We start from the raw sequence: 26697 nt of genomic DNA, 5'->3' as shown, positions 1-26697 counted from the left end.
TGAAGAGCTGAATGTAATGAATGTCAAGAAGTCATTGGGGGGGGGGGGGGGGGGGGGGGAGGAGGAGGAGGAGGAGGAGGAGCGACTGATATTTATGGACCTGGAAATAAATCAGTCCTAGTTCATGGCTTGGTCACCAATCAAGGGGGGCAGGACTCCATGATAAAACACAGGGAGTACCTTTTTGGGAAGAGAGGAGGAGAGGTGGAGATCACTGGCAGAGAGCTGCGTGGCACATTCCAACTGGTAATCTCACCAAAGGGCATGTATCAGGAGGTCAGTTGCCCTTGTATGGAAAAAGAACGGGGTATGTTGGACCATAGGGGAATTGTAGAATGGCAACTGCATAGAATATTAAGAGTTGGTACTATCGAAACTGAAGAGGGAAGATTCCCACTTCAGCAAGGAGACTTACTATGGCACTAGTCCAGAAGGCACCAGTGGTCAGATTAACCCCACGATGATGGACTGCATATAACAATTTCAAAGCTTAAGGCACAGCCAAGGCATAAGCCTGGCAACCACTTGAGATGAGACCAGGACCCAGTAAAGACGGAGAAGAGTAGCACAATCTGAACATCAAGAGAAGTACACAAGAAAGCAGAGGACATTAAGCTTACACATGCAACTTGTCTTCAGTTGATGAATATGGGGCAGCCAAGAGAGCTTTTTATCAAGGAGGAGGCCCACAAATCCAAGATTGTATGGTAACTTCGAAGTGCTGGGTACTCAAGTAGAATTCTGGGTCAGGGTGAACTGTGGTACAGCGACAGAAATGCATAACCCATGTTTTTTGGTGGAGAGAACTGGAAACCATGGCAAAGGGTCCATACAGATGTCCTACGAATGGCGCCTTGGAGCTAGCATTCAGCCAAGGTTACTGAGCAGGAGCTGTACCAAATGCAAAAGTCACTGACATACAGTCCGGGGGTAACCAATGGCCCAACAGAGGTCATTAGCCCATTGATGGCAATGAGGACACTCAGGACAGTGCCCTGTGGGACACTATTCTCCTTTAATCATGGAGAGCTGAGTGAAGTACCAACTTGAACCCGGAACAACCAGTAGAATAAATACTGGCGCATAAATATTTGTGGGGAGTCTCGAAAGCACCAGTCATGGAAAGTAAGTAAAATGTGATGGCACCAAGCAGTGTCTCATGCCTTATGTAGGCCAAAAAAGACTGCAATGAGATTTTGGCATTTACAAAAAGCATGCCATATTACTGTTTCCAACCAGACTGGAAATTACACTGGTAGGGGGTCAAAAGGCCCTGAGCCAGACTCGAGAATGCAGCATAGCCTGCCAGCACCCATCCTTTCAAATAGCTTGCAGAGTACATTGGTGACACTAATTGTTGAGAGATGTAGTGTTTTTGCCTAGCTCAAGATTTGGGATGACAATATTACACTGTTGTGAAGGGAACACCCTTCAAGCCAAATAAAAACAAGACACTGAGTAGTTGTCTTTTAGTAGCATTCAGGTGTTGGATCATCTAAATATGAACTGAATCAGGGCCTGTGGCCATATTATAAGATGAGGTAAGAGCCTGAAGCAGTTCCCAGAGAGTGAAAGGTTCATTATGAGAATCAGCTTGGCTGGGGATTTGACCATGATACTTTCAGACCTTACACTGACCACCAGATGGACAAGCAGAAACACAAAGGGCAAGACATAAAAATCTCAATGCATTTGAGTGTATCTATGTCTTCAATTGTTACCTCCATTTCCAGGATCTACTGCTCTGGTCAAGAAATGTGTGAATGACAGAAGTCACCTTTGGTTACATACATCATATGCTCAGACCATTTTGACAAATATGAACAGCGATACCAAATCTCTTCATTATGACATACACAAGCCTGCATGCTGGTAAGTAAGTGAAGAGTTTAATACCTTCACAATTCTGACGCCACTAGAACTGGAGCACAAGCTCAGGTTATAGTAAGCCAGTGAAGAAATTAGCCACAGTCTTGTTTTAAAAACCATCGCAGGAGACATGTCCAATTAATTAGGTCATGTCCTACATGAATATACCTTCCAATCACACATGAAAAGATACAAAAATGAACATGGGCACAGAAACATTACTAGAAAAACCATGGGCATGGTAAGATGTGTCCTGGACAAATTAGCTGGAATATATGATGGTATCACTAAATGAAAAAGGGCAAAGGGGAATGGATCCTTTTTGTCAGCAGGTAGAAATTTAAGCTAGCGGCAGTAAGCCAGTGTTATTGCTGGTATTTCAACCGTTTCCCCCACAGAGTCAAATGATGACCATGTGACTCATTTGTTTATCTACCCTATTCCAATGAGGTATGCACAGATAACATACCACCACATTATTCCAAACTGACTGTGCCACTTTAGTTTGCTAAAACACTTGATATCTTTGAAAGAACTTTTAATGGAGCTCTAATGTAACTCCCAATGAATGCATCTAGATTCCTTGCTACACATGTGTACCTGCTGGGATCTATCAACAAGGGGCAGCTGTTAAAAGGTTTCAGTGTCTTGTAGAGCCCATGCCACAATAACCTATTTCAACATTAGGTGAGTAATTCAACAGGGTGTATACGTGGACAAGGAAAAAAAATTCCCGGATTTCCCGGTTAAAAATACACTTTCTCTTGGGTGAAAACATACTTTTTCCCTGTTAACTGACAGTACATTTTCTCTCGGAACTGTATAAGTCCTTTGAATGATTATGGTTTTATACACAGGAGTAGAATTTCCCGGCGCTTTATAATACTAAACACAGGGGACAAAAAACGAGTTTTGGAAAGAACTTTGATGTGCAGCAACATGTACGTTGCATATTTTCTTATTACGAAAGTATAAATTCAAATTCCACCAAACACCGCATGTTACTTTCGGAAGCAACTGAAATCGAGATTGCGATGCACTTTTGTAAGTCAGTCACAGCTCATGTCACGTGATCTCGCCAGCTGATGACAGCGAGTATTCAGAGCTTAGGACACGTGATGTAGTCAGCCAATAGTAACATCACTGTTAAGTAGCACGAACGTACAAACACAAAAAATTAATGTTTAAATTAATATACACAGTGTTGCTGCACGAAATGCAAAGCCTTCACATATAATATTGGTCTGTATGATTAATACGCTGCAAGAGAAGCTAAGCTTTCACATACAATGTTGGTCTTACAATTTAAGATATATCACACAAATGTGATCGTAAAATTTTTAATAACGGCTTAAATGCCTGATCTTCTGGTCTCGAAATTCATCTAAATGGCTCGTCATCAAAGAGTTGATTTTTAAATGAGAGTCAAACGCTCTGTGATTTAAGAAATTCATTGTACATTATCGCACATAGCTCCGTTGTAACTGCCAGAATGGTACTTTGATGGTAACGCTTTTCAAACCACCATTCGGAATATTTTCCTGTGACCTGCTAGAAATAGGTTCATTTCCGCAGTTCCCAGAGAGCACCAGATGACAGGCGTCACTGCGCTTGCACAGCTACGATGTCGTAGGAAGCCCGTATGTTCGTACGTGTAAAACATTAAAAGATCGTACATTTTGTCATAGAAGGAACAAGACATCAGAGGATACTCCAAGAGCATCGGAATTTTGAGACCCATACTAAAATGTGCACATTTAAAGTGTACTTTTGTATGTCCAGATTCCCAGTTAAGTAGGCCATGACCTGATATTAACATTTTCAATGTGGTTTTCGGGATGTAAATTTTCTTGGAGTACCAGTACTGTGTTATCTCATGTTTGGTTCTTTATTCTGGCATAATGCCACATGTGCTAGAAGTTGAAAATGTGCACTTGAAATGCATCGAACAGGGTGTGGAGTTAAAAATAAAATTTCCTTAGCAAAACGACAAAAATAACTTCATTGTTCTGCAAAGCAATTAATGCTTGACTGCCAGATAGGTGCTGGTGGTGGTGGTGGTGGTGGTGGTGGTGGTGGTGGGGGGGGGGGGGGGGGGAGAACTCTTCAGAAAATTTGCACTCTTTATTCCCTATCAGCTAATAACTTGTTGCTGCTTTGTGTGACATAAAATTAAATATAGGATACATAAACCCAGTAAAGACATGAGGTCTTTTTTGTAACGACAGAATATAATGCACAAAATACCAATATTAAATGACTATTAGGCCTACTACAATCTAAAACACTTATGTTAGGAAACAGTTTCACACTTCATTCATACGCTCCAGTTACTCAAGTATGAGATCGAAAATTAGTAGTGCGAAATTTTTATACAAACTTGGAAACGTCATATTGTTCCATAATTTATGTGATGTCCCCGTTTCTTCTCCTTCCTCGTTCTAACAAACAGTCTTGTTATCACTAATTCTGTAAGTATTCCTGCCAATGTCAAAGCTTATTCGCAGGTTAACTCCACTAACTCTGCCAGAATCACCGGTTTAATTATCCCGCAATTATTCCCCGGTTAGGGGTTGCTAGATGTTCGTACAACGCGTTTTCCGCGCTTCTTCCAGAATAGAATTTAAAGAGGCTGCTAGCCAGGGACTGTACAACTGGCCCTTACTGGTATAGCAATCTGGCCAACAATTTTCTGTCAAAATTTCATTTTCTTAGATACACCGAAAAGGTAATAGGTAACCTTTCTTACGTGTTATTCGTTTATTTCCACTCCTGTAGTTCGTATAGCCCCTTTTGTCTGTAGGAAAGTTTGTTTCTGCATGCAACGAGGATTCCCCTGACAGAGACATCATGTACACTATGCACGCATTCACACATCAACTTACGATTCATTCAGAAATCAACTTAGAATGTGTTCAAAAATGTTCAAAAACCGACAGGGATGCGTTTCAAAGTCATATGAATAATCGATAGACTAAGTTGCGCTGGATGCTAGTCGCTTTGTGAAACAAGGTTTTTTCCCTCAATACTATTAATTTGTCCCCCACCCCTCTCCTACAACTGGGCCTGCTGCGCATGCAAGAATCTGGCAGCTTGGGCGCTCCAGTAAAATTTTTCCCAGTAGCATCTAGCTGCTTGTTGCGACTGCTTACACAGCCAACAGCCACATTTCTGTAGCCAGAAGCGGGAGAAGGTACTACTCAACTGCGCATGCTCGTAACTGCTAAACCAAACTAATGTAAACAGTTGTGATGTCACGCTCATCGGAGGCAATTTCTTGTTACGGAACATTGCACAGTCTTCCTAAAGCAAAAAAATGGTTCAAATGGCTCTGAGCACTATGGGACTTAACTTCTGAGGTCATCAGTCCCCTAGAACTTAGAACTACTTAAACCTAACTAACCTAAGGACATCACACACATCCATGCCCGAGGCAGGATTCGAACCTGCGACCGTAACGGTCGCGCCTTCCTAAAGCCTTTGACATATTTTGCTGTTGGCAGATGCTTGTATGAGCACTGTGTTTTGTTGCTGTATATGGTGCATTTCCTTTGCAATTTAAGTTTTATTTTCATTTTTTCCTCTCGTTCCTGTTTTATTGTTGCAGTATTATTCTGAAATAGCAGTATACAGTAATATCCTTTGTAAGAGTATCAGTTCTTGCCAGTCAAAATTACAAAAATTTAATGGAAAACAAAAACAATGAAAACTTCCCAGAATTCTAAAAAATTCCCGGGTTTTTCCCGGTTTTCTCCCAGACGAAAAAATTCCCGGGTTTTTCCCGGATCTCCCGGTTGTCCCGGGTCCTATACACCCTGTTCAATTACCGATTAGTGTATACACCCCACATCACAGGCTGTATTAGCTCACAGTGGCTGTCCATGGGCAGGGGTCGGCGAACAGCTAACGCATGGGCAGTCAAGCAGCCTGGCCATAGCCCACATGTCTGTATTGCCCTGGCCAAGCACCCACGGGCAAGGGTGGCTATGTACCTTTCACATGTGCAGTATGCTTGCAATAGGGTCACCTAGTGGGTACCAACTGTTATTCCTAATGCCCCCCAACCATAGAAAAATACAAGGGATTACAGTAACTTCTTCTGACGAAAGACAGAGAACTTGGTTAAGTTTTGCAGGGAACAAGAGTGTAACTGAATGTATGTTTCAAAACTCCATCACAGTTTAACCTTTAACATACAAAAGACAAAATCATCAGATTATTACTCTGAGACTCATAACACTACCAACATCAGTAACAGTATCAGCAACTTACCAGAGAGTACTGTGTATTTGAGGGCTTCTTGTGCTGCCATTGAAACAGCAAAACTGAGGATGTAATCTAAGGCCTGACCCAGCTCCAGCAGGTATGATGATTCATATCTGAGATAATATTGCTCTCGAGAGCAAAACAAGGATTGCCATGGCCGAGTGAAGTTGTCAGATTCTAAATCTGTCAGCCATCCAGATATCGCTATGGTAATATGAAGTTGTCTGACCTGTGTTTCAGATTCACTTGTTGGAGGTAAGACACCAAACGCAAATTCTTCTATTTCACCTACTCGTTTTTTCATCTTGAAACCTAAAATACGATAAAAGTAAATTGATGTGAACAATAAAATTTGAATCTGAAACTATATTAGAGGAAGTTACTTAAATCTCAACATGAGAAAAATACAATTACCAAATATTTTATCTTTGAACTGTGCACTGAGCAAATACAGGTAGACAATTCTCAATTATGAAAAACAATGTCAGCTACTGAGCATTGTATTGCAGTATAGCTCAACAATACACATATAAAAAATAGGATTACAGTACCTGGAATAAAGAAATAAAAATTAAAACAAAAATCTTGCCAAACACAAAAATGATAGCCACCATTAGACATTTTATCTCAAAATGTCACTGATAAATAGAAACTAGTGTGACTGCTATTTTTAAAGTATAGTACCTGTCAACAGTAAGAAATCACGGCAACTGTGAAGTGTGTATAGAAGAAGAAATTATCCTCTCAGGTTATCCAGGACAGTGTTCAGAAAGTAGATGGTATGAAAGTCATCATTAAATTCTGACAAAACTACTAGTATTGTCAGTTGGAAGTAAATGCCAAAGTATTAATATCAATCGGATCATTTCACACAGAAAGAATACCAGATTTAGATGCAGAAACTATAACAATATTTATTATTTTTCATTACATGACTTTAAATACTTTCACTGTTACTTACAAAAAATGCACAACATTCACAACACCATCAAACAACCAAATCAACACTTTTAAGTAATCCAAGAATTTACAGTATCACATTAAACTCTAATTTGCTCAAACATTAATTTTCTTTAGGCATGACCTCACCCAAATCACTACACAGTCTTTGGAACATATGTAATGGAAAGGAATTGTATTGTCCATTTTCTCTAGGGGTCTCCACCTTTGATCACTTTTGTGGGAGATAAAACACACACACACACACACACACACACACATCCAAGAACCATGGATCTGGTGGGGAGGCTTGCATGTCTCAGAGATACAGACAGCTATAATGTACATGCAGACAAAACATAGGGGTATCTGTTGAGAGGCAAGACAAACATATGGTTCCTGAAGAGCGGCAGGATTCAGTAGTTGCAGGGGCGACAGTCTGGTGATTGACTGATATGATCTTGTAATATGGACCAAAACAGCCTTGCTGTGCCGGTACTGGAATGGCTGAAAGCAAGAGGAAACTGCAGCCATAATTTTTCCCAAGGACATGCTGCTCTACTGTATGGTTAAATGATGATGGGATCTTCTTAGGTAAAATAATCCCCCATCCGGATCTCCATGTGGAGGACTACTCAGGAGGATGATGCCAACAAAACTAGCATTCTATGAATTGGAGCATGAAATGTTAGATCCTTAAATTCGGCAGGTAAGTTAGAAAAATTAAGAATGGAAATGGATACCTTAAAGTTATATATAACAAGAATTAGTGAAGGATTGCGGCAGGAGGAACAGGACTTCTGGTCTGGTGAATACAGGGTTATAAATACAAAATCAATAGGGGTAATGCAGGAGTAGCTTTAATGATGAATAAGAAAATATGAATGCAGGTAAGCTACTATGAACAGTGTAGTGAATGTGTTATTGTTGCCATGACAGACATGAAGCCTACACTCACCACAGTAGTACAAGTTCATATGCAAACTAGCTCTGCAGATAATTAGCAGACTGAAGAAATGTATGATGAGAAAAAAGAAATCATTCAGATAGTTAGGGGACACAAAAATTTAGTAGTAAAGGGAGACTGGAATTCGTTAGTAGGAAGAGGAAGAGAAGGAAAAGCAGTAGATGAATCTGGACTGGGGGTATGGAATGAATGAGGAAGTCACCTGGTAGAATTTTACATGAGCCTAATTTAATCATCACTTACACTTGGTTTAAGAATCATGAAAGATGGTTGTATATGTGGAATAGACCTGGGGACACTGGAACATTTCAGATTGATTATATAATGGTAAGACACAGATTTCATAACCTAATTTTAAATTGTAAGGAGTTTCCCTGGGAAGATGCGGACTCTGACCACTAAGTATTGGTTACTAACTGTTGATTAAAACTGAAGAAATTGCTAAAAGGTAAAAAATTATGGAGATGGGACCTGGATAAGTTGAAAGAACCAAAGGTTGTTGAAAGTTTCAGTGGCAGAATTAGGCAACAACAGACAAGAACAGGGAAACGGAATATAGTAGAAGATGAATGGAGAGTTTTGAGAGACGATATAGTGAAGGCAGCAGAGGATCAAACAGGCCTAGCAGAAATTGTTAGATAACACAGGAAATATTGAATTTAACTGATGACAGGAGAAAATATAAAAATACAGTAAATGAAGCATACAAAAGGGAGTAAAAACCAAAGAATACTTTGGAGTACGAAATAAAGTTAAGAGAGAATCAATAAAAGCTTTGAGGTTTGCCATTGACATAGTAATTCTGTCAGAGACAGCAAAGGACTTAGAAGGTGAGCTGAATGAAATGGAATGGAGCATGGTCAAATCAAATCAGGTGATGCCGAGAGGATTAGATTTAGAAATGAGACAAAGTAGTACGTGAGTTTTGCTATTTGGACAGCAAAATAATTGATTATGGCCAAAGTAGATAGGATATAAAATGCAGACTTGCAATGGCAAGAAAAGTGTTTCTGAAGAAGTGTTAGGAAGTCTTTTCTGAAAGTACTTGTATGGAGTGTAGTCATGTATGTACGTAAGACAGGGATGATAAACAGTTTACACAAGAAGAGAATAAAAGCTTCTGAAATGTGGTGGTACAGAAGGATGATGAATATTAGACAGGTGGATCATGTAATAATGAAGAGGAAATGAACAGAATTGAGGAGAAAAGAAAATTGTGGCACAACCAGACTAGAAGAAAGGACCAGTTGACAGGACACATTCTGAGACATCAAGGGATCACAAATTTAGTACTGGAGAGAAGTGGGGCAGCAAAAATTGTAGAGGGAGACCCAAAGATGAATATAGTACACAGATGTTGAAGGATGTAGGTTGCAGTAGTTATTTGGAGATGAAGAGGCCTGTAGAGGATACAGCAGAAAATCATATTACATTTCGTCTCACAGATTAATACAGGGTAGTCTTGTGATTACCATTATTTCCTTTCTAGTGTCTCGCGCATAGTCTTGTATGACTATTGCCATTTATCCAATTCCTCAGATGTTCTGGATTCTCTAGGGGTTATATAAACTTTGTTACTCTCATTGGACTCTATTTACTGGTTCATATTTACTGCCACAGTAGTCTCATTGCACAGTCCACTTATTTTCACTGTGGCTCAATAAATATCTGCTCCTGTAGATACAAAACAATTTCATACGCTCTAATTTATTATTTGGAGATAAGCTCTAGATATTCATTTATCTATTAAGAGTGTTTCTACAAATATTACTTTATTCATCTTTCCTAACTTCACACGTCTTACTGAGACAGGCAGTTTCCCCTTCCATCTGTGTCTTCAGTCCAGAACCATTTCCATACAGAGGGTCCAATGAATTAATTCTTGCATTTACATAACAAATGACTCAATGCCCCAACTGCCATTTATTACCTAGGTATTCCCGTGGTAATCTGTGAAATTCTAGCCATAGTTTGCCCTCCTCATAAATTATTTTTAGGCAGACATCAAATACACCAATATGAACCATTTCACATTTTCACTAAAGTACAACCAATTTCTTTCTTTCAGTAGGTACAAAAACAATGTCTATATTCTATTTTGTATTTCAGTATAGCATTTAAAACTTCACATCTTTTCCATTTTTATTACTTTAGAGATTTATTATTACCTGTAAGTCCTGCTCCTGCTAGTCCAAAAAGAGACCCAATGACAGCTGCCCCTGCTGCTGACCCAATGGCTGCCGCACTTGCACCCCCAAGAATTGTTCCAACACCTGCTCCAATAAGTGGTGCTGCCAGACCTCCACTCAATCCAAGTAGTGTACCACCACCAATTGTTGCCAAGCCTATCATCATGTAACGTTTATATTTCTTACTCTGATGTCGTTGTTTTGCTTCTTCCACCTGTTCCCTGAAACAAGTACCATCATGAAACTTGGAATTTTGCATATGTGACACAAAACGAGCCAACAGAGGAACGAATGTTGGACTTTTGGATTTGTGGTGTTGATTCTTGCCCATATGGCCATAGTCATATACTGACTAATCACCAAAGCAAGGATAATTAAAGTAAGCAGCCAAGAAGACCTAATTAAAGTTGCAAAAAAGTGAGAGTATGAGAAACTGGATTTACAAAATAAAATTAATTAAAAGCCCAGGCTTTTCTGTTATGTTACAAAGGCAAATTATGCAGTAGACACTCATGATGAACCATAAGTTTTTTTTTTTTTTTATTTTCTTCCATAGCCATCACAGTTGTGACAATAGTCATTTCTCTGTAATGACTAGTTTTGGAGCATTATGTACATTTTCGAACAATAACCTTAAACGTAGTAAGTGTGATCATACAGTCCACAGATGTAGATATGAGTAATCAAATGTTCATATTCGATGTTAGAAATCATTACATGAATACAAAATGTTATACTTCATGTGAGTGTAACTATGGTTTCCTTCCAACTGAATGCAGCAAACTGTTTCAATTGGTCCACAGGTACCACGCCAATACCCCCAAACATAATAGGTAACCCATCCCAAGTGTAATTGTTACACTGTATGACACTGACCACTGATGATATATGGACTAAGTGCAAAATTTGTATATCTGAGAATACAATAACCAACATTATAATAAACTAAAATAAAAATGTGGTGCAAATTTTGCAGATGGTCTGGGGATGGCTATCTAGCCAAAATGTATCCATAGCAATAAAAACCACCAAACTATTATAGCAGCAATTTGGATTTCATTAGATAATGTTCAGTGAAGGTTCACATCCATCTTGACAGCAAAATACTGCTGAAACTGCCACTGCGTCAAGGACTCAGAATAATTTCTCAAAAAATCCCCAGATACGTAGTCATTGTTGAAGTCACAGTGTTTACTGTCACACCAAGCAATGTTAACCTGCTGATCAGTGGCACTGAGACAATCATTGCTAGAAATATGGGAGAGTTCTGTAATGAATAATAAGCCTCTATGCAGATTCCATAATAAATAAAAAGCCTCTACGCAGATTCCAGGAGGGGGCAACAGCCCCCTTTTGCTCCCCCCTCTCCTTTTGCAGACACCTATGCTACTCCCTTAAGCCCATTCCTCCTGTTTCAAAAGGTTCCAGGGAATGACACATTTTACTGTAACGTCCCTCCAACTTGTCCACTTGATACTAACTCAGCTTCCTCATTTCCCTAAGTACATCACCCATTCCTACACCAGGAGAAGGAACTCATGAATCCTTGGAATAATTTCTCTCTTGGGTGTATCTACTGATTATTTGGAAGGCAATGAAACAATATGAGCAAATGAGGAGGTTCTTCCTTCCACCATGCCCCATCTGTCATAGTGCTTTCAGGATTGTATAGTTTTACACCATGAATTTGTTTGTCAGGCAAATCCTGAATATACAGCCAGAGAAAATTACTCAGTAGTCTACTCAGGTTCACCAGTGCAAACTGCGGTGGTTCTTTAAAACACCCTCAAAAGATGCTTTAAAACATAACATTGCAAACTCTATTTTTAAGTTAAATTTCTAACAACTTTGTACTTGTCAAGAAGCCAAGGTGGATATTTCATCCAGCCTTGATGTAATACATTAATATCTGCCACATCCAATTCTATAAGATTAATCTCCAGGTTAGAATCTCTCTCTCTCTCTCTCTCTCTCTCTCTCTCTCTCTCTCTCTCTCTCTCTCATGCACCCGTGCCAAAGCCTTCTTCAGGAAACACACACACACACACACACACACACACACACACACACACACACACACACACACACTCTTATCTTGGGCAGCTTGGACTGGAATGGCATTCTGGTCCAAGCTGCTGGAGATGCCCATCGTGTGTGTGTGTGTGTGTGTGTGTGTGTGTGTGTGTGTTTTCTTTTTCCGAAGAAGGCTTTGGCCAAAAACTAAATGTAACAGCCTTTTCATTGTGCCTGTCTGTAACTGTGTGTGTCATCTTAATGGTGAGTAGATTAAGGAAAGCTCTTCACATAGACTACAGTAGGTCTCTTTGCTCGTAAGCAGTCATTAAGATAATGCGCCCTAAACAGTCAAGCAACTTTATGATGAGCATGTGCCTGACATACAAAGATGATATAATACATATATAATTGCTGCATCATGAGGGCATGCATGCTTGACATAAAGTAGCAGCTTACTAGACTTACTAGCCTCTGTGTAAAGGGTGGGAACAGGATAGATCACTAACACCTAAGACTCCAACCTAATTCTCTCATGGTGAACTACATCAAGGACTATCAGATTGGATGACCAATTAAATCCACACACCATGTAACCACAATAAAACTGAGACATTACAAAGGTTCTATAAAACTGCATAGATGAGTTTGGTCTTCTGCACATATCTTGTCAATAACATATTTTAAAATGGGGCATGCTTTGAGGGATTATGCTTGCAGAGCCTGGCTAGCAAATTCATCATCCAAAGTGACACTTTGAAATCTTATATCATTAAAATTTAGAACTGTGTTTCTGTTCTCATTTCAGCAATGATAAATAGTTATTTAAATAAACAAATATTTAATATAAAAGTTTTTGAGTTGGTGTAATAAGTATAAAATAATTTCTCCTAGGCCCATACCAGTTCCTAACCTCACACAGTTAGCCTGAAAATTTATGATTATGAATTTCTAATAGCTAGGAAAATACACTGTCCAGTCAGATTAATGCGACCATCTGTCAAAAGCCTGAATAACCAACTTTTGCAGTGCAGACCACTACGAGACATGCAGTAAATGTGTCAATGAGGTTCTGGAAGGTACCGACAGAGATGTGGAGCCATGCTGACTCCAATGCCGTGGCCAGCTGCTTCTTGGTAGAGGATCCATGGTGCGAACAGCCCAAATGAGGTGATCCCACAAATTCTCAATTGGGTTTGAATCTGGGGAGTTTAGTGGTCAGAGGAGTGTGATAAACTCATCCTAGTGCTCTTCGAATCATGCAGGGTATTCTGCGAGCTGTGCAAAACATTATACTGTCCTTATGGTAGGTGCCGTCATGCTGAGAAAAAACAAACTGCATGTATGATTTCATCCAAATTAGACAACACACATTCACACAAGTGACAAATGCCAGACTGGCCTCAGCAGCCAGACACAGTGGTCATGTTTGTGTGAGTTGCTTCTGCGCAAACGTGTTTGTGTAAGTTGTTTAATTCAGAGGAACGCCTTCTGGCCGAAAGCTTAGTCGTATAACAGTCTTTTGGTTGTGCCTATCTCTGACTCAACATCTCTACTACATGGTGAGTAGCAATACATCCTTTTTATAATACTGTTGTTATCCCATCCTGGATTTTCCATTGTTTGAAACTGCATGTAGGGGTGGACATGGTCCCCAAGAACAGATGTATACTTAGGTTGCTCTGTGGTGAATTCCAGAATGAAGAGATCCCTCACGGACTGCCACGAAAGCATTCCCCAGATCATAATACTCCCTTCTCTGGCCAGGACCGCTCCAATGACTGTTGCAGGGTGTTTGCTTTCTGACTGTTCACACTGTACATGTCAATGACCATCTGTCCAGTGAAGCATAAAAAATCATTCATCTGAAAAAGCTTCCTGTCACCACTACGTGGACATGCAGTTGCAATATTGGCATGTTGACAGTGGCATACGGTGAGTCTGCTCTAAGTAAAAAAAAAGTTTACAAGTGATGCAAGCTCTTCCAAGATGGCCGAGAAGATGCTAATGACGAACCTGCTCTGGACACCCCAGCACATCAACAACAGATGATAACATCGAAGATGTGAAGAAAATTGTTTTGGAAAACATCGAATTACCATAAGAGAAGTTGCTGAGGTTGTTGGCGTATCGGTTGGCTCATGTTGTGCAATTTTTTTTAGATGTTTTGGGCAATGAGATGTGTGTCAGTGAAGTTTGTTCCAAAACTTCTCAATTTTGAGCAGAAGAACCATCACATGAGCATCACTCAGGAGCTCTTGAATGATGTCAATGACGATTCTGATTTGCTCAAAAGGGCCATAACTGGTGACGAAACATGGGTTTATGGTTATTATGTGAAAACCAAAGCCCAATGTATAATCCTGGAGAGCCAAGACCGAAAAAAGCATGCCCAGTTCTATCAAATATCAAAGTTTTGCTCACTGTTGTTTTTTTTTTTTTTTTTTTTTTTTCTTTTTCCAATTAACGTGGTATAGTGCATCATGAATTTTTGCCTCAAGGTCATATGGTCAATAAGGCATATTACCTTGAAGTTACGTGCCGTCTGCAAGAAGCAATATGCAAAAAATGTCCAGAATTGTGGAAAACAATTCAAGGTTTTTGCATCATGACAATGCACCTGTTCATTCACTGTTGCTTGTGAGAGATTTTTTGGTCAAAAAAGACACGACAATCAAGCCTCAGACACCATATTCACCGGATTTGGTCCCCCGAGAGAGACCTATGAAAGGATGAAGATTCTCAACTCAACGATTGAGGAAATAAAAACTGCATCGCAGGAAGTACTCAATGCTGTACCAAAAAGTCCTTAAGAGAAGTGCTTCGAAGATTGCAAGAAGCATTGACACAAGTGTATTGTATCTGAGGGGGATTACTTTGAAGGGGACAGCATGAATATCGATGAATAAATAAATATTTTTCACAAAAATATAAAGTTACCTTACTTTTTGAACACACCTCGTATACCCTCCACTGCAAGTGCTGCTGCCTACCATCTGTGAATGTTTATTGCACATTTAATCAAACATAGGCAGTGGTCACATTAATGTGTAATTGTAAGATTTATAATGAAAAATGTTGGGCACATACAACATATAAATAGTTATGAGGTGAACTATTCATGCATCAGTTATGTATAGCATGCATCCCACTTTTTTCATTATAAATCTTACAAGTATTTTCACACCCTTTAAAAGTTCTCACTAATTTTCAGGATTATGGGCATCTGGGGTTAGGAATCTGTATGGGGGTTAAGAGAAATTATTTTATACTTTTTAGCCTGATTTAAAATGTGTTACACTAAACATTTTGAAGAGATTATAAGAGAGACTGGATGACCAGTCATGGGCTGTCAACAGTGGTTAGCCAAATGTGAACAGTAGGACAACAAGAAGAGGAACACAGACAATGGAAACAGCATGGCACGATAACAAAATACAAATATATAACCCAAGAGCAAAAACCAACAATGTAACAAAATATCAGACCAAATCAATTGTGTGTAATAAGAACAATACAAGGGCACAGTGAATACAGAACTGAAGGGGGAGCCATGGTGGGGCTTGTTTTATATGGTGGCCATGGGTGCTAACTGGCCAGCAAGGTTGGTGTGGCACTGTGAGACCAGTGCTGCAGAGGTGATATTAGCATTCGCAGATGTAGAAGTCCAACTAGTGGGTGTCATTGAGTTCTATGCATATCACCTGGAACGCGTTCTGATACTACTTGCGTCACATCCCAGTCCTCCACGGCAGCCGAGGTGTTGGGCCTTACCAACCCTTTTCACCTCTAGTCCCACCCCAACTTCTATGGGAGCTACATGGATCAGGTAGACAAAAAAAAGTTCATATTGCACATTGCATTCTCATCCAGTTCTAAGCTATATTTAAAATTGCAAGTCTCTACCTCATCAGGAAGTAAGTTTGAAATCTGCTGAAAAAATTGCACGGGATGAATAGACAGACAAGAAAATGAACTAATAAAAATGTTAAAAATATAAAAGTTGAAAAGAAAAATCTTCCACCCATAATGAGCACTGAATGGGGCTCCTTATTGTGGATATCAGTCTATTAACACCTATTGCACTTATGGGCACACTTCAAACATGTTGTAGCAGATTCTGTCATGAGCTAGCAATTTCATTACTGGCTGAACTTATGTGCCAACTGCTCCTTATAGTAGTTATGCTATGAAGGCAAAAACCTAGATCCCGGTTGGTACAGGCAGTAATTTGAGTGAACTATTCTGTCATGGTTGGGGTAATGTCTCTCTTGCTGGTTTGAATAATACATTTTCCTATTATAGCATTACCAAGCACTTTACACCCCTCCTTGAATCTCTCATGATGGTCTTCACACCAAATGAATACTTTGTGGAATAATTTATGAAGTTTGGAATTCCTGCCACAGTCTCATCTTGTTCTCCTTAATAACACAATGGCACTGTATCCAACTCAACTGGAAGTCTCAATAGCAGTTGATGTGCACTTGAAAGTTCACAGAGCCAGAGGCCTGTTCCTGACTGAAAATGGAACTGACTGGCTTCTGAACTGTGTTGATTATTTTGACAGAGGACATTTTGTTGTACACCCTGAGCTGAACTTCAAAAGCATTTATTTTACAGACCAGTAATCTGGCATACAGCCCATCATCAGTGGGATATACTGTACACATCTACAACAAATAAACATGGGTAACAAGATGCTGGTGATAATATCCTCTACCAGTACTTCACAGTAGGATTTGGCCCATGTTCAAAAGACATATCTGCTGATAGGCTCAACAGGCTCCCAATATCTCAGCACCTAGGGCAGGTGGCAGCAGAGCCCAAAAGCATATTATTGTTGTTGTGGTCTTCATTCTGATGCAAGTTTTCACACTAGTCTATTCTGGGCAAGTCTCTCCATTTCTGCGTACCTAGTGTAACCTACTATTAGGACAGCCTATGACACAGTCACACTCCCTTCTCAAATACAGCTTCCTTTTCATGCCTGATTCATGTAACTGCAGTCTGGTTTCTGCACATTTTGTAGATATCTTTTACCTTCCCTTGTTTTGCCCCTGGTACCTTCTGAATTTCAAAGAAAATATTCAAGATAAGATTTTCAAAAATTTTTGGAAAATCTACAAATGGTATGAACACATATTTGCCTTCTTAAACCTATCTTTCTCTGGAACCCAGACTGGTTTTGCCTCAGGTCAGATTTTTCAGTAAATAATTAGTCTCATTATTTAGCAACCAAGTCTTATTAAACTGATAGCTCAGTAATATTTGCACCTGTCACTATCTGCCTTTTTTTGGACTGGAATTCTTAGTCTTCTTGAAGTACAGGTATTTCATTTGTCTCATATCTGGCATACCAGGTGGGAAAGTTTTGTCATGGCTAACTCTTCCAACAATTTAAATAATTTCAAGGGAATGGCATTTATCTCATGGACCTCATTTCAACTTACATCTTTGAGTGTACTGTCAAATTCTTTTAGCAGTACACATCCTGCAAATAATCTTTATTTACTCTTTTTCCCTTCTTGTAATACTGTCTTCAAATTTGTTTCCCTTGTATAGGTATCCTATTATGTACTTCTTCCTCCTTTCACCTTCCGGGCTTCCACTCTTTATTTAGTACTAGCTGGCCATTTGATCCCTTAATAATCATAATTCTTCTGTTTCCACCAAACCTCTCTCTATTTTTCCTTTGGTCACACCTATATTTCCCATAGTCATGGATACTACGTCTGCTTTGTATTTCTTCTCTAGCCATTCCTACTTTGCCATTTTGTCCTTTATAATATTCTCAGTTTTCAGATGTATGTATACCCTTCTGCCCACTTTATATTTTCTCCTTTCATCAGATAAATCCAATATTGTTTGAACCTTTACTGCCTTCACTATTTCATCTCTCAAAGCCTTTCATCAGATAAATTCAATATTGTTTGAACCTTTACTGCCTTCACTATTTCATCTCTCAAAGATACCTGTTTATCTTCTGTTGTATACCTTTCTCCACTTTCTGTCAACTGTTGTCTTACGCCCCCTTTTAAATTTTTAACAACTTCTGGTTCTTTCAATTTATCCAGGTCCTCTCTCCTTAATTTCCTACCTTTCCCAGTTTCTTCAGTTTTGATCTGTAACTTATATACAACAGATTATGGTCAGAGTCTTCATCTGCCTCTGGAAATATCTCATTGTATCGAACCTCAACACATCTACTTCTCTTTTTAAATTTTGTAACCAACACACCAGATAATGGGATCTAACACTCCATGCTCTGACTTGGAGGATGTCAGCATTTTAGTGCATTAAAATTCACACATAGGAGGAATGGGCAGGAGATCTGTACAGTTAGTTTTGTGAGAGCTTCATGGTTTATTTATTCATGAGAGTACAGATACGGGGAATATCCACCCTTGTGATGCACTTGCATCAACACAGCCACAACTATTAAGTTGGTGGTGAGGGGAGAGCTGAGGTGTGGTATTATTTCCGTTATGGTAGTCGTCTCTGTGCGGACTGCATAAAGTCATTACAGACACATGTAAAATAAAACTTCCTGGCAGATTAAAACTGTGTGCCCGACCGAGACTCGAACTCGGGACCTTTGCCTTTCGCGGGCAAGTGCTCTACCATCTGAGCTACCGAAGCACGACTCACGCCCGGTACTCACAGCTTTACTTCTGCCAGTACCTCGTCTCCTACCTTCCAAACTTTACATAAGCTTCTGTAAAGTTTGGAAGGTAGGAGACGAGGTACTGGCAGAAGTAAAGCTGTGAGTACCGGGTGTGAGTCGTGCTTCGGTAGCTCAGATGGTAGAGCACTTGCCCGCGAAAGGCAAAGGTCCCGAGTTCGAGTCTCGGTCGGGCACACAGTTTTAATCTGCCAGGAAGTTTCATATCAGCGCACACTCCGCTGCAGAGTGAAAATCTCATTCTGGAAACATGTAAAATAATTTAAAACATATTTTCTTGTAAACACAAGCACAAGGGTGCACCTTGTGTTACAAGAATGAGTTCTTTCACCTGTTCCTTCATCCCATTTACATTCCTTAGCAAAACAGGAGCACATGTAGTAGTGAGATTTTATTTTGTTTTCCTCCATATCTTTTTTTGGGGTAGGATCTTGTGACAGTGAGCATTTTTAGCATTTGTAAAAGGATCGTACTGATTCCGCAAGCAAAAGTCATTTGTACTTTTATTTTCACCTATTTTTCCACGCAAGAGCAGTGAAACACAATCTGATGTCTTCACACTAGTCCTTAAAGTACTTTAGCTCTTCCTTACACATTTTTTGATAATGGGGATGGAGGAGATGCAATGGCAGCAGCCAAATTTCTTAACTTTTCTATGTGTGCTGTAGGTGTCAACATGTTGTTTGTGAAATATACTTGTCTGCAACTAGACATCTGACTTTGACGAAATTTCACTGTATAATTACATGGATGTAGTTATTGTTTAAGTATGCAGTGATGTTTCTTAAATACCTAAAAGCTATCCAACGCCACCTACACAAAGTACTGCATTTGATTTGATTTTATTACAAGTTAACCACTGAAAATGCAGTTGCAAGAAAAAGAATGCTGGATTCACTTTTTAACTCTACAGTGAGCAATCCTTCCTGTTAAACATAATTTTAGTCATCTGTATTTTTGTAGCTTCAGAGTATGATAAATATCTTGTGACTATAACGTCTTTAGTTACATTTTCCCCCACATGTGCCTGACAGTCATGACTTCCAACACAATTATTACTAAAACAGTTCTCACAAACGTGTAGGGTTGGACACATGGTTTCACCTTCATGAGAAAATTGACTGCAGAACATGCTGGTGTATACACAGCACTGACAATCTATGGTATGGCACTGGATTAGGAACGAAGTCTCATTTTATAATGAACCCTGCCATTTTACAACCAAGCAACAATAGAGAACTGATGTACAGTATAAATGCAGTTTAAAATTCTCACTGTTCTTTTTTTTTTTTACATCCCTAAAGACTTGAGACTTAAGAGAGGACAAGTTGCAATTCAGACATTACTAGTAACTTAGTACCCATGTTCATTTTTTTTTGTTCTGCCAGGTGGACAAAACATGGTTGTTTCCACCTAAAACATATCATTTCTAATTCATATGTCTAACTCCAACTAACTGTAGGCTGCAGTAGGTACTGGGAGATGATGAAACTTGCACAGGATAGAGTAGCATGGAGAGCTGCATCAAACCAGTCTCAGGACTGAAGACCACAACAACAACAACAACAACAACAACAACTCCAAAGCAGCTTCTGTGCTTTGAAAGCCTTTATGCATGAGGGCATAATGAAATTTTCTGAGCCTGGTAATGAACAACTGTAAAAAGAATGGCCCTTCTTCACCCAATCCACTATTTCCAGTATTTCTCCAGTGAGGAGCTCCCAACATGAAAAGTGATTCTGCAAGGTATCCAAATTCCATGACCTCTAAACCTTCTCCAACCACAAATTTCTGATCATTCAGATATAAGTGCCAACTCTGGTTAACAGTACAGACATTTCAAAAATTTTTACTTCAGATCTCTCAGTTTTGATACTGTGGCACCCTTCTGGGTTTGTGATTCATTCTCATGAAACGGCATTCTTTTCTTTCACAATACAGGACACATCTCTATCATTTTTCTTCCAGCTGATCAGGAACACTTGTGTAGTTAGTCTTTCCCAGTTACTGTTTTACCTTCTGCAAAATAATCAATAAGAAGTTTCTCTTTCATGTAACCCTTTTGTGCATATCAGGGAAAACATAGCCAAGTGTCAAACTAATAATTCTATACACAGTGTAACTTTGAGGACAGAGTTCCTTACACCACAATAAGAAAAAATGCCTATGAGCACTTATTCAATACAAGATGTGCGTTTCACAGTAATGATGATGAGCAACTGCTCATAGTTCTTAAAGTGTGCAAAGTATTCATTTTAGAGTCAATGTTTAATGAACTTTTTTCCTTGTTTTGGTCCATACTACCTCCTCCCAAAATATGGAAAGTAAAGAGCTTGCAGTCAAAGAGATGCGTTTCAGAGTATCAAAGATGAATAAGTGGTCATAGCTCTTAAGGTATTCATTTTACAGCCCATGTTTACAAGACAGGTTTTCCTTTTTTTGTGTAAGGAACTTGTCATTGAAGACTGTAAAGGGAATTTAGCTACACACTGTACTGATTCATGGTCCAAGAGCTAGTTTGCATTTATACTGGGTGGTTAAAATTAAGCTTTCCCTATTTAACACATTATAACACAGAAACTAATTGCCATAGAAGTACCAAACTTGGTAGCATAATTTTCACGGGCATGGAGAAGAGAAATAATGCAGAATCAACTGAAATGCTTTTAATGTGCTGCTATGGTACATCATACCATTACATACTGGTACCATTACTGCTACAAAAGGGGTTCACTATAGCACCCATTAGTGTCCAGAAGAGTCTGAAAGTGCAGGGTTGCACTCTGAACAGCAGAATGAAGCATATCCATAGGTATGCTACCTTCATATCAGCACATGTATGAATGTTCCCCTGGTAACCCCTGTCCTTCAGGTAGCCCCACAACCAGAAACCACCGGGAGTGAGATCAAGTGATCGTGCCAGCCAAGCATTTTGAAACGATCAACTGATATTTTGATCACTTCCAAATGTGTTTTGGAGAAGCAGGTGAACTTCACAAGCAACATGCGTTGAGGCCCCATCTTGCATGGAAACTGTTGCGTTCAATGTGTCTCTCTCCTGTAGGGTGGGTACGACATGCTGGCAAAGCATATTGCAGTAATGATGGCCAGTCACACTGCATGTCTTTGGTCCTTGAGTGCCAACCTATTCAAAAAAAGAATGGGTCAATGATGGACCTAGCTGTGAAGCCACACCATACAGTGACACATTCATCATACAGAGGAACTTCATGCACAGTGACTGGAGGTGAAAATCCCCACACTCAGCAATTCCATGTGTTCACCTCACCCATCAAAGAAAAATTACCTTCGCCTGTCCATAGGATGGTCCAGGGCCAGCCCTCATCAACTTCAGTCCTTGCGAGAAAGTGGAGGGTGAAGTCAACGTGTTGTCATGTGTCCTGTGGTGCAAGCTGCTGTATGACACGGATCTTGTATGGATACCGTTTGAGAATGGTTCGAAGCACCTCGTGTACATTGGACCACAGGATATTGAACTGTCATGACACACCACGTGAACTGCCTGATGATCGGAAATTGCATGCAGCATTGTCCGCCATAGCAACAGCAATTTCATCAGCCACCTGTGGTGCAACCAGTCGTCAGCCTCTTCCCGGAACAATGTCCAATTCTCTTGTTGATTCGAACTTCTTCATCATGCTGTGCACACAGCACATGGAGAAAGATGACCCTTCTGTAATCCTTTCAGCCAGCGATATTCTCAAAGTGCAGCTTCAGCATTACTCTCATTTTGATAATAGAGTTTCACCAATAGTGCTCTACTCCTTTTGTCCAAGCTCATGTTGACATGTCAACAAGTGCAATGCAACTGGTCAGGTGTGTGTGAATATGAATCACGATGACTGATCAGAGCACCTGGTGGCCATAGTTGAACTCAACAATGGTGCTGTGATGCATGGAAATCGTGCACTGGACATTAATGCTATTAAGTTCGGTACTTGTACAGTAATTAGTTTCCATCTTATAACGTGTTAAATAGGGAAAGTTTAATTATAACCACCTGGTATTTACCACGGAAAAACAAACAAAAAAACTCAAAACTGCATTTTCTATCAGAAAACATACTTCAGCTGTAATGCATACTACACAATTAAAGATTACTTAGAAAACTCAGAGTAGTGGTTAATAAGGAAAGGGGAAATTACAACACCCTATTGCATTACAACACATGATCACAATGCAAAGCTTTTACACCCTGAGAACAAATTTCTTACACCTTTATCTGATATGTATAGCAATTTCCACATGTTATGACCTGTAGAATCAGGCAAAAATACTGAAACAATCCTCATGGTGATAGTTTGTTCAAGAAATTGCTAACATGATCATGCTAATAAAAATAAACACACATACAAAATCAAATTAGCATGTCATGCATGTGTTTACTTAGACACCTTACATATGTTATAAGAAACATTCTCAGTCTAGAATAACGCAGGAATTGCCTTAAAATAACCAAATATGGGAAAACAAATTGTATTTATCTTGGCGACACAAAGCTTTGTCTTCTCATTGAAGTTTAAAATGACCTGCTGCACTATGGCAGTCACAATATTACACAAGGCAGCTGCCATATGGAAGCTGGGAACTCACACAACTGTTGCAGTCCAGAGTGACACAGAAAAATGATGTAGTTGAGCCACAACTAATTTAAAACTGAACCCACATGATCGCGTGGGCCAGGATGAAAAGAGATATACGGAGGTCAGACAAAAATATGGAAACACTACGAGAAATGCAAAGTCCTCAACACATTGCAAGTGTCACATGTGATCAGAAAAGTGTTCTGTGTAGTCGTGAGTGCATTATTTTGGACTTAAGTGAATACAAACATGCAAATTGTTGGTGCTCATATCATGGGTGCTTCCATAACCAAGGTAGCTGAAGTGTTTGTTGCCTCAAGAGGTACTGTACCAAAAGTTATACTGCATACTGGGAAAACGGGAACATCTGCTAAGTCACAACGCGAAATAATGTGTGTGCTGACAGACTGTGGTGGATGTTTATTGAAGAGGATAGTGACAAAAAGTAAGAGGACAACAGCTGCACAAGTCACTGCTGAACTGAATGTCACACTCGTGAATCCTGTCAGAACCAAAACAACCTGAAGGGAGCTCCATACGCAAGAAATTGCACAGCAAACTGGAATTCCAAAACCACTCATCAGTGATGCAAATACCCATAACAGATAAACACGGTGCCAAAACCATAAAACCTGAATTACGGAGCAATGGAAGAATGTCATCTGGTCGGATGATCCTTGTTTCGCACTGTTTCAAACTTCCGGCCAAGTTTATGTCCCATGAGTGAAATAAGTAGGGGTTTGGTGATTATTTGGGCAGCCATATCATAGTATTCCCTGGACTCCATGGTAACTCTGCAAGGTTGCATTACTGCCAATGATTATGTGACCATTTTGGCTGAACAGGTCCATCCCATGATACAATGTTCATTCCTCAATGGCGATGCTGTGTTCCAAAATGGCAGGCCCCCTGTTCACACAGCTTGCATCATAGACAACTGGTTTTGTGAGCACAAGGATGAATTATCACATCTCCCCTGCCACCACTCATCAGATCTCAAAATTACTGAGCCTTCGTGGTCTACTTTGGAGAGGAGGGTGTGTAATCATCCACCACCTCCATCATCATTACCTAAACTTGCAATTATTTTGAAGGAAGAAGGGTATAAAATTCTCTTGAAAACCATACAGGACCTACATTTATCCAGTCTGATATCACTGGAAGCTGTTCTGAATGCCAACAAGCTTCATCATTGTCTAAGGAATGGTAATAAGTTGTGTTTTTATGTTTCCACATTTCTGCCAATGCTTGGGGTTGCGTGTTTGCCTGAGTGGAGTCAGTTATCTGAACAGACTGGAGGGAGAGCAAGAGGCATAACAGGATGTCTGTGGTCCAAGAGTCACCTGTGTCCATAGTGGGTGCAGTGACAGACTCTTGTTTTGAGTGTACAGAAAGAACAGCGTGTTAACATCAAATTTTGTTTCAAACTAGGAAAATCTGCAAGTGAAACGTTTGTAATGTTACAACAAGTGTACGGCGATGATTGTTTATCGCGAACACAAGTGTTTGAGTGGTTTAAATGATTTAAAGATGGCCGCGAAGACACCAGTGATGACACTCGCACTGGCAGACCATTGTCAGCAAAAACTGATGCAAACATTGAAAAAATCGGTAAACTTGTTCGACAAGACAACAAGTCAACTCCTGTTAACTCAAACACTGCTCTGATTGTTAAACGGCGATCTTGTCGAACAAGTTTACCGATTTTTTCAATGTTTGCATCACTTTTTGCTGACAATGGTCTGCCAGTGCGAGTGTCATCACTGGTGTCTTCGCGGCCATCTTTAAATCGTTTAAACCACTCAAACACTTGTGTTCGCGATAAACAATCATCGCCGTACACTTGTTGTAACATTACAAACGTTTCACTTGCAGATTTTCCTAGTTTGAAACAAAATTTGATGTTAACACGCTGTTCTTTCTGTACACTCAACATTTTCCGACGCACAGACAAAACGTCAACTACTTAAAACAGACGCCACGGGCAGACTGAGTGCAGGAGGCAAATGAAACTCGAGCAGTAGGTGGAGCGAGAGTCACGTGACAGGCCACACGACTTTCAGCCTTATTGCATTCGTTTTATTGTTTCACCAGTACTAGTCCAGTTTTTTTCTAGCCACACCTCGTACATATATTTTGAATTAGATGTTTCATTATATTATGGCAACAAATCCTATAGCACTGTAAGATGATCCCTGGATGAATACATAAATAAAATAAAAAACATTCTAGGAAACACTAGTCACAGCCTTCCTGGAAGATAAAACTGATTTCTCCCTTTCTGCTTCACGGCCACCCACTTCAAACCTGACTTTTTTACACTCTTGATTCTGGCATGAAGTGGTAAACAAGCAAGTCACAAAATCAACTGGACTCTTCCTAAATGACCCAAAAATTTTGGACTCATTTAGCACAATTGGTGAGATTCTGCAACATGGTGTTGTAGATTTCATAATGACTTGGTTGTTAATTTCATTATTGGTCAAACTGAAGTGCTAACTGCTCCTTACATAAATTCTTCTCTGAAGATAGGGAGTTGTATCTTGACTGGTAGAGGCTGTAATTTGATTGAAATTCTCTGGCATGACTGACATGATGCCCCTCTCACTGGTGTTTGCTGAAAAATTGTTTTTGGATTTGTTTTTAGTCAACAATAAATGTCACACTGGATATTTATGATCTCAGCAGTTTTGTGCCCTTAAGAAAAAAGATGTTACATCTATTGTGCACAAAGCTTTCTCATACATAATTCTTCATTAAATGTACTATGGTCTTTCTTTTTATATATATATAACATAATACATTTCATAAATCTTTGATTACTGATTGTCCAGAATCATCACCATACAATTCATCTCTTCTGTTGGGCTGATCAGTGTATGCCAGAAAACAATATGCAATTTGTGCCCACACTAATGCAATACACTTTGGTTGTTATACTCAAACTACACTCCTGGAAATGGAAAAAAGAACACATTGACACCGGTGTGTCAGACCCACCATACTTGCTCCGGACACTGCGAGAGGGCTGTAAAAGCAATGATCACACGCACGGCACAGCGGACACACCAGGAACCACGGTGTTGGCCGTCGAATGGCGCTAGCTGCGCAGCATTTGTGCACCGCCGCCGTCAGTGTCAGCCAGTTTGCCATGGCATACGGAGC

At 39.7% G+C, this 26697-nt stretch overlaps 1 protein-coding gene across 1 annotated transcript in view; it reads right to left on the bottom strand.

The window, feature by feature from the left end:
- Positions 1-26697, bottom strand: part of LOC124555713 (transmembrane and coiled-coil domain-containing protein 4-like) — a 130314-nt gene that overhangs the window by 66200 nt on the left and 37417 nt on the right. The window contains exons 5-6 of the mRNA XM_047129720.1: positions 10210-10451; positions 6142-6447 (exon numbers count right to left, since the gene is read on the bottom strand). Of these exons, the coding sequence (XP_046985676.1) occupies positions 6142-6447; positions 10210-10451 (548 nt within the window). The remainder of the gene's footprint in view (positions 1-6141; positions 6448-10209; positions 10452-26697) is intronic.

Source organism: Schistocerca americana, chromosome X (assembly GCF_021461395.2).
Source record: "Schistocerca americana isolate TAMUIC-IGC-003095 chromosome X, iqSchAmer2.1, whole genome shotgun sequence".
Lineage (NCBI taxonomy): Eukaryota > Metazoa > Arthropoda > Insecta > Orthoptera > Acrididae > Schistocerca > Schistocerca americana.
The sequence above is the reverse complement of the archived record's forward strand: the minus strand, read 5'-3'. Positions and strand labels throughout refer to the sequence as shown.